The 8736-nt window shown below is 43.3% G+C and overlaps 1 protein-coding gene across 7 annotated transcripts in view; it reads right to left on the bottom strand.

Annotated features, from left to right (window-relative positions):
- Positions 1–1517: 1517 nt before the first annotated feature.
- The window catches only part of Nms (neuromedin S), a 49019-nt gene continuing 41800 nt past the window's right edge, over positions 1518–8736 (bottom strand). For 4 of the 7 annotated variants that reach the window (XM_087203618.1, XM_087203616.1, XM_021258084.2 and 1 more), the window contains 7 exons: positions 6829–6852; positions 6682–6735; positions 5244–5321; positions 4141–4176; positions 3474–3515; positions 2510–2558; positions 1518–1703 (listed from right to left, as the gene is read on the bottom strand). In XM_087203618.1, the coding sequence (XP_087059744.1) occupies positions 1624–1703; positions 2510–2558; positions 3474–3515; positions 4141–4176; positions 5244–5321; positions 6682–6735; positions 6829–6852 (363 nt within the window). In that variant the 3' untranslated portion in view covers positions 1518–1623. The remainder of the gene's footprint in view (positions 1704–2509; positions 2559–3473; positions 3516–4140; positions 4177–5243; positions 5322–6681; positions 6736–6828; positions 6853–8736) is intronic. The other 3 variants (XM_021258087.2, XM_021258086.2, XM_021258085.2) reach the window with 2 other exon arrangements.

The following is an 8736-nucleotide window of genomic DNA, read 5'->3' as shown; positions in this document are numbered from 1 at the left end:
TAAAATCCTACAAGGTTCAGTTCCTGAGATACTGGGATTTATCTGCTACTATTAGTCCATGCACTACTTTGTAGGACTGTGATGTTTGATATAAAACAAACTTGATAGTGCCTGGAAGAGTCTGTACTTAGGAAATAGAACTTCCTCAGTCTCCAGAAGTGGAAATTCACAGCAAGGTATGTATGATGTGATGTTGGTGTGTGTGGTAATTGTGTGTACAGCACACTTCCTGAGAGTTTACTTTCATTGCTTGTTTAATCATAGTAGCACTCTTGTGAAAGAGTTATCATTTGCCCCATTTTTTAGATGTATACACTGAGACTCAGGGAAGTTACATGAATTGTCCAAATCACACAGGTAATAGTTGATGGTAGAGCTGAGCCCCTCAGCCAGCTCTCTTGGCCACTGGATTTTCAGATTTTGTTTTTGTTCTCTTTACTGGGGATCAAACCCAGGGCCTTCTCACTGAGCTACAACCACAATGCTTTTTTAGAAAATCGTTTATTTTGAGACAGGGTCTCATTAAGTTGCAAAGTCGCCCAGACTGTGCTCAAACTTGTAATTCCCTTTCCTTAGTGTTGCCAGGTGCTGGGATTGCAGGCATGTGCCATTCCACTATATTAAAAAAATAATCAGAAGGAAGAAATCTATAGTGTTCCCCAAATCTAATCACTAATTTGATACCAGCAAGGGAGATATTTCAGAGCCCAGTCACAGTGTCCTCCCCAGCATGGCCTCCTCTGCTTGTGCTGTCATATGATAATGAAGATAACTAACAAGCACTGACAACTCAGTAGCCACTGTCTAAACTCCTTACAAGAATTAACCCACTTAATACTCAAAATAGCTTAACAAGGTAGTTTCTGTTATTGCACCCACATTAATGGTTAGGAAACTGAGGAAATGGAAGTTGACCTACTCAGGTGCTCCAGTTTGAATATGGAATGTTCCCCAAAGGCCAGGTGTTGAAGGCTTGGCCCCAGCCTATGGTGCTATTAGGAGGTGATAGGCCTTTAGGAGGTGGGGCTTCATGGGAGGAAGTGAGGCTACCAGAGGCAGAGCTAGAGGGAGGAAGTGAGGTTATTGGTGGTGTGGCCTTCAGAAGGATATTGGGTCCCCTCCCCTCCTTTCTTTGTTTCTCAGTCATCATATGCTCCTGCCATGATGTCCTGTGCTGCCACAGGCCTAATGGCTCAGGGCTAAGGGACATGGACTGAAATCTCTGAGATCATGAATCAAAGCCAATTTTCCTTTTCCTTCTTTTAAGTTGTTTATATCAAGTTTTTGTCACAGCAGTGGAAATTTGACTAACACAGCAAGGTCATCCAGCTAAAAAGTGGAGGAGTCAGGATCTAAAGCAGCCAGCATGATCTGCTGAACCCACCCTTTCATTCTCAATAATAACATGATAGTCAGAGCATGCTACTCTGGACTCCTAAATGGTAAACTTTTTAGAATTCCTATTATTTAAAAAATTTATAACCAATTTCCCAAGACTTTCTAATAAGAAATGAAACTGTTGTGTCAGTGCTACTTTATTTTCATGCAACTAGATATTCTACTGGATATAGAGCAAGAGAAATATCTTTCAATATTTTTCTTTTTTTTTTCTTTCAATATTTTTCACAGGAAGAAACTTGACATTTGCTCAAAATAATCACTGCATAGCCTCCTTGGATCCAGCTTTCCTTTGCCATTGGATCCTGAAAAAGAAAAGATGTACAGCTAAAGCCAAATCATCCCTGGAATCAAGATGAGATATTAAATGTATTCTATAATTCTATAATTAAATGACATGTTCTAAATGCCTGGTCTGTCTTCCCCATCATCAGTACTCATAAGATTTGGTTTTGCTGTGTCTAACTAGGCCATTAAGTTTGTGAAAGCACTGTGGCCCTGGGAAATGCCCTCCCTCTCCCTTTGCCAGGGACTTCTGTCCCCCAACACGAGGACAGCTTGCCTGGGAAGCTGGGGGCCCGATGCTAGCTGTGGGTCAGAGATGCTGCAACCAATCCTCAGGAAGATGACTACATGTTCTTGGGCCTACATCCTGCTCCAAGATACAGGAGACCAGAGCTGCCTGGTGAGTGGACTTCCTCCCACAGCCCCAAAGGCCAAGGAATTCAGGGTCTCACAGCACCACTGAAGAGAGGGAATAGCCTGCAGAACAGGGAGCCTGGTAGCCTACAGGGGCTACATAAAGCACCACCCCAACACACCAAGGTGGTGGTTTCCTCATCAGAGGGCCAGGTGAGGAATCACAGGGGCCCAGTGGGGCTGCATGTGACTTTCACCCTCATCTCAACTCCATCTTCCAGAGCCAGGCATGGGACCAAGGGCTGTACTGCTGGCTGGATCAGCCTGCTGCTGCCAGGCTGGGCTTGGGGTCTCTTCTGTAAGCAGCAAGGGGAAGGACCCTTCTGTGAACAATCATCCCTGGCTGCCTCCCATTCCCCCATGTCAGGCACATAAAGCTTACTCAAAAAAGCAACACTGCAATGGAGCTGACCTTGGACACTCTGCTGGTCCTGGACTTCAGTGTTTCTTCCATTTCTTGGCTGAAAAAAATGGGGTGACTTTCACACGCTGAGACAAAGCTGCCTGGGGCAGCACTCACAAACATTTGCCATGGGGCCAAGGATTTAACTTAGTGGTACCACCACCTGCCTTGCAAGTGCAAGGTCCCGAGTTCGATCCCCCATACAAAAAAAAATTCATCATGGAACTTCTCAGACTTGAGTCATCACAGAGACCTACTGCTCTCAAACTACCTTCTAGGGAACAGTGGATTAGGAGGTCATGCAAACCAAAAGAAGTGTGCACAGGGTGGGAGTGCGGAGGGTGGAAACTGTTCCTATGGTCAAAGAAATTAGAGAATCCAAAGATTAAGCCTAGGGAAGCAGGGGGTTTCCTGTGGGACTGCTCAAAACCCTCAATGGCCTTGGGGATGCGTTCTGAATCTTAATGAGTGTTGAATGTGTCATCTTCCAATCTTTGCATCAGTGATCCCCAGCATGTAGTTTGGGGGGTCTTGGATGGATCCAGCCTGATTTACTTATTTTTCTGATGGAAACCCTGAGGGTCTAAGGGCGATATGAAGCTAGTAAGTAATGGATCAAACCTAAAAGAGTCTATGAATTTTGCAAGGAATTCTGTGTCACCTGAAAAAGAGGAAAGGATGGTGCCTGGACTCTCCCAACCTGTGTGTCCTGGACCCTAGCGTTCAGGAACATGGGTTCTGGTTTGTCCAGTGTCTGTCTCTCAACAGAACCTCCCTCTGCTTCCCATGCTTCCAGAACTCAGACCCTCTTGGCCTCTGTCCAGCTTCCCTTGCCATTTGCAGCTTGACTAAGTCATGCCCTAAATGCAGGCAGTGAGAGCTCTAGTTCAACCTGGAGTCCTGCAAAAACTCCATAATTGGGATGACTGCTGCCAATTGGGCTCAAAATCAGAAATAACAAAACCTGGTTTACCCTGAAAAGGAAGAATGGCTGTCCCAAGGTGGCAGTGGGATCCTGCAACACAAAAATATAAACTTTCATGCAGCCACATTGCATCAAATGTCCTTCAAAAATGTCTATGGGGCCAGATTTCAGAAAAGGTGTTCCAGATCAGCAGCCTCAGCAACAAATGGGAATTTGCTAGAAATGCAAACTCTCATGCCCAGTTTGGACTGAGTGTATCTCAGGGTGGGGCCTGGGCATCTGAATCTTTAGCAGGTGAGTCTGATGCATGGCCAAGTTTGGGATTCTCTGGTATATGGCATTGGTACCAATATGTACCCCCCACAACTTTGTACAATATTACTTTGCTCCTCAAGCCAGAAATAGCAAATGCTTAGGAGCAGACAGCTCCAAAGGACTCATTTTTAAAACTGGAGATGAATTTTAACAGCCATAGGCATGGATTGCAAACACTGATTTGATCAATATCCCCTTTGGTTTCCTTCTGTTCCAAGACAAGTCCAGGAAGACCCCCAGCTTCAGAGATCAGCCTCAGTGAAGATGGCCAGAGTCATATTATAAGACCAGTCTTTCCCAGGAGGGCCTAGAGGGGCTTCAGGGTGGTCGGCTCCTATCCTTCCCCACCCTTCCCTGTAGACTACGCTTCTGGGTTGTGACTTCCCCAGAGCTCACATACCTTCTTGTTCAAGTCCACGGCAGCAGGTCCTGAATCCTGGAAGAGAATAAGCAAGGTGCAGGTGAGTTCACATTCAAGACCTTGCAGTTGTCAGTGTGGTCCTTCTCTTCCTGGCTGTGTTCTACAGTGGTAGGAAGAGAGGTGCAAGAAAACCGTGGGAGGGGATGGCTACCCATGGAGCCAAAGGCAAGTTCCTGCCCAAGCTCCTTGGCTTGATTTGAGACAGCAGGTTTGTCCAGGTATGTTTTATTTGCTTGTGCCTCCTTGGCCTCATCTTTGAGATGCACCCCCAGTTTAGGCAGCTTCCAAAGAGAAGCCATTTCAGCACTTTCAGCTTGCTTTTTGTCCACAAACCTGGTGTAACAGTGGAGTCAGTGAGGAGCTGGAAATTTGTATAAAATCTGTGGGGAAAAGACCAGCTGTTGCCTGTGCTTAGGCTGAACAATCAGTTTTCTGGGGAAGGAGCAGTTTCCAGGAGGATCTCGGGACTTCCTGAGCTAAAATCCAGGCAAGTCCTGAGCAAACCAGGATGAATTTGCCACCCTACCTAGGCCCAGGGGGTCCAAGAATTTCAACTGTACAACAAAATCTTGATTAATAATTTGAATGGGTCCAGTGATTGCTGAAACTGATCATTTCTAAGCTTTAAAAAAGCTTTAAGAGGCCAGGGATTTAGCTCAGTGGTTCTGCTGTCTACCTCGCAAATGCAAGGTCCCGAGTTCGATCTCGGGTACCAAAAATAAAAAGCTTTAAAACAGGGAAAACTCTGAGATACAGACAAAGAACAGACAGGTTATGGGAAGCAAAGGATGTCACCAAGGGCAATGTCATGTTACAAATGCAAAATAATACACAACACACACCCACAACTTATGCATGAAAAGAGCAAAAGAGAAGAGGATATGGTGTCTCCAGCCACCTGCTGAGGTTCCAAAGTGTGAGGTCAAGGCCAAAGGACCAGCAGTCCTGGCCACTGCTCCCTCCCAAAGTGGAGCCCAGACTGGAAGGGAGAATGCAAATGAGCCACAAGGCAGCTATCAGCATTATCATAGTATTAGCTGAACTTAGCAGCATGAAAGTAGGGTGGGAGGGAAAGTACATACTCGATGCTGCGGAAACCTCTTCATCTTCCTGCTGGCGAGCTTGGCAGCCAGGTGCATTAAGGAGTGCACAGGAGGAAACTGCAAGAAAGGTGCAAGGAGGGTCAGATAGGAGGCTGCACCTCCCTGAGCCAGAGGAGGCTTTGCAGAGCCCAGGGCTATACACCTTCCTTTTGACTCCCTTCCCTTACAAATGGATTTAATTTCCAGAGTGAAATCCATTTTGGAGCCTGCGCCTGAAATTTTATGTTTTCAATAAAAGACTGCTTGCCTTGATAGCAGGTTTCAATTTCAACACAACACAAATATTCCCTTAGGGTGACTCAGACTCTGCATTAACCCCAAGCACTCTGCTTCGTAGCGTTCGTTGTCTTAAAGGGGCAGCTACAGGAAGCTTCTTTGTCCCTACCTGAGATCTCCTATTCCAGGGACAAGGAATAGGCACCCCTACTTACCTATACTACACTTCCTGTCTGTGACTGCTGGCACACACTCAGACAAAGCCATTTGACCTGATTAGTCCTCATTAATCCTCCCTGGATACTTTTACTGTAAAAGTTAATTTGTGCCACAGACAGAACTTACCTTATTTTCTTCCATTGTTTTTTTTTGCTCTTTTCTAGTATAGTGACCTTTGTTGATAATATCCCCTTCCTTACCTAATTCTCTTTCCTAGCCCCATAATACTGGTGAGTCTTTGCTTTTTTTTGGAACCGGAGATGGAACTCGGGTCCTTGCGCTTGCACAGCAGGCGGTGAAACCACTGAGCTAAATCCCCTGCCTGAGTCTTTGCTTTTTAAGGGAAAAATAATACTTTGCTGAGTATGTCCCTTTAAAATATACTCTTGAAGACTTAGAAAAAGTTAAATATGTAAGTAGGTGAGTTTCTAATAGTAGAATTTCAGTGGCAGTGCAAGGACATCTGAACTGAGTTGCATTTTATGACCTTCCCTTATTCCTCAAATCACAGGCCACAGAAATTCACCTACTCAGCCTGCTCCCAAAAGGAGCTCAAATTTATAATAAGAAAGTTAGAGATAATATACATACACACCCTGGTAGCCACAGAAGAGATGTGCACCTGTGGGTCACTATTGAAGGGACAGTATTTTACATGTCACAAAACCATTTCAAAATTTAAATAATAGGTCATAAGGAACAAGGGAAATAGAATACAGCATTTACCAGGCTCTTCTTGTTTAAGTGCATGATAGAAAGTTATTCATTACTTATTTTTCCTTTGTGTTTTATTCTCTAACTTTTCAGATCTGCCCACTACCCATTACCTCTATCCCAAGAGGAAAGAGACCTGGGGAACTACTTCTGGGGCAGGGGGTGTCTAGAGGCTCACTGATTTTCTGTACATATGCTGTCAATTCAGAAGGAATAAAGGCATGCAGAGGTCATTTTTATAGAAAGATGACTATGAAGAAACACTGACCCTGGTTTTAACTGAATATGTTGGCTCCTGAGTTCTGGAGTAGTGAAATAAAAACTAAAAAGAAGAAAAAAAGTGGTATTAGTACCAAGTGTCACTTGCTCTCATGTGGAAGCTCGTGCCCCTGTGCCTGGGCTGGCTGCTACTCACCCTTTTGTGTATGTCGTGATTATCCTGAAAAGAGAAGAATGAAGGTAAGTCATGCAGAATTTAACTGAGGCAGACAACAGTTGAGGTTTCTGTATACTCTACACCTTCCTGAATTTATTCAGCTATTATGAAATCAATTGGCAGCCTAAAAAGCAGTTCTTCCATTACACAAAATTAATAAGACTACAGCTGATATAGGATCTTACAATTTAAAAGTTGCCATAATCATTTTAAAATTAGATCTCTTTTCATCTTTTCCATCTTTGAAGGAAAACACTCCTCACTAATGCACAGAAGCAATACCATAACCAAGTCCCTGACATCCATCTGACTAAGCGATGCAGTAAAATAATTATGGCAATATTGCATTTGCTGCTGGATATATCCTAGTAGCAATTTTTTAAAGGTTGGTTCAGATTAACCAAATGGTTTTTTTCCTTCTAATAACTTCCTACATTAATTTTCACTGTTCTTGCAGAAAATGCAGCTTTTTATTTTTGAACCATTGTTAGTGTTCCAACCTGCCCTTGTCTATAGGGCTGGCAGCTGTACACAACGCACATCTGGTCAAGGAGATGCTGGAAAGAGCGCATCTTACTGAACCAGAACAGTATAAGTTTTCACGTCCATATTTATAAAATTTCTAGAAATGATTACTGTGAATTGTCTTTTAAATACAGCAGAGTACTGATCATTCACATCGCATTCAAACATTCTTGAATCAGCATAAACCTCAATCAAAACAGAAATTCAAGTTGCTAATCATATTTCTCATTTACTGCAGTGAATACAATCATATCCTCCTGCAAACTCTGGGGAGAGTTTCTTGGGTAGAAGCAAGTGATGCCAATGCATTCTTTCTCTCCCTCCCTGTCATGCATATATGTGTGCCCATGCACGAGTGGGTGTAGGCAAATGAAACACACCTTAATCAACCTGCATTACTAATAGGAGAGGCTCTGTGGGAATTAATGCTCCATTTCCTTATAATCACCATCTCTAAACCAGCAGGAAGTATCTACTATTTTTACATTTTCTGGTCTTCCTATCAACCTCCATCCACAGCAGCACTTATTAAGTAAACAAATGTGGGGTTTTTTGTACCACATTTATCAGATTTATACTGTTACTTTCACTTTTCAGGTCAAAAAATAATGTAAGAGGAAGATTTTTTTCCTGGTACTAATCAGCCCTCTCCATATTTCATATGCACCTTTCTTGCTTTATTTTTGCCTTTTCAAGAAAAAAAATCTGTACAATTTTACTCATCTATCTCATTTCTTATACATTTCCTCTACTAAAACATATATTCCATGAGAGCTGATGGTTTTGCTTGTTTGGGTCACCTCTGTACCCCCAGCACCTGGCATATGGCAAGCTCTCAATAAATCTCTCTCTCTCTTTTTTTTTTTTTTGAGTCAATGAATGAATGAATGATAGGGCTCTGTTCACAAAAACATATTGGCCTTTTTCCATCTAAACTTCTTCAGATCCCAAGAAGTAAGCAGAAACCCAAAATATGAAGTTTCTGCAGATGACATTATTTGCAGAAAGTAACTGCCTTATTAATGACCTCAAGCTAAAAGTTCCCTGGAGTCACAGACCTGGCCTCTTCTGGAGACCAGAACAGAGGGGACTTAGTGCTCAATGGACTCCTATGATCTTTGGGAATATGAGAGAACTGAAGCCCCTGGAGAGGAAGTAATAGGATGTAGGTGACATTTTGAGGCAGCCACAAGGCTGGGAAGAACCATCCTATCTATTCATATTTGGAAAACATTGATACTAATGCTGATTGAACAACTCCTTAGTCTCCTGCAATTAGAAACAATGAATAAGATTGGCTGTGGGGGAATGGAAAGGATGGAAGGAAATTCATCCCAAGTGGGGCTTTGTACTTGGGAACCC

Source organism: Heterocephalus glaber, unplaced genomic scaffold (assembly GCF_053883595.1).
Source record: "Heterocephalus glaber isolate CG9 unplaced genomic scaffold, H.glaber_assembly_v1.0 deba00000470, whole genome shotgun sequence".
Taxonomy (NCBI): domain Eukaryota; kingdom Metazoa; phylum Chordata; class Mammalia; order Rodentia; family Bathyergidae; genus Heterocephalus; species Heterocephalus glaber.
Note: the sequence above shows the minus strand (reverse complement) of the source record. Positions and strands in the feature narration are given on the sequence as shown.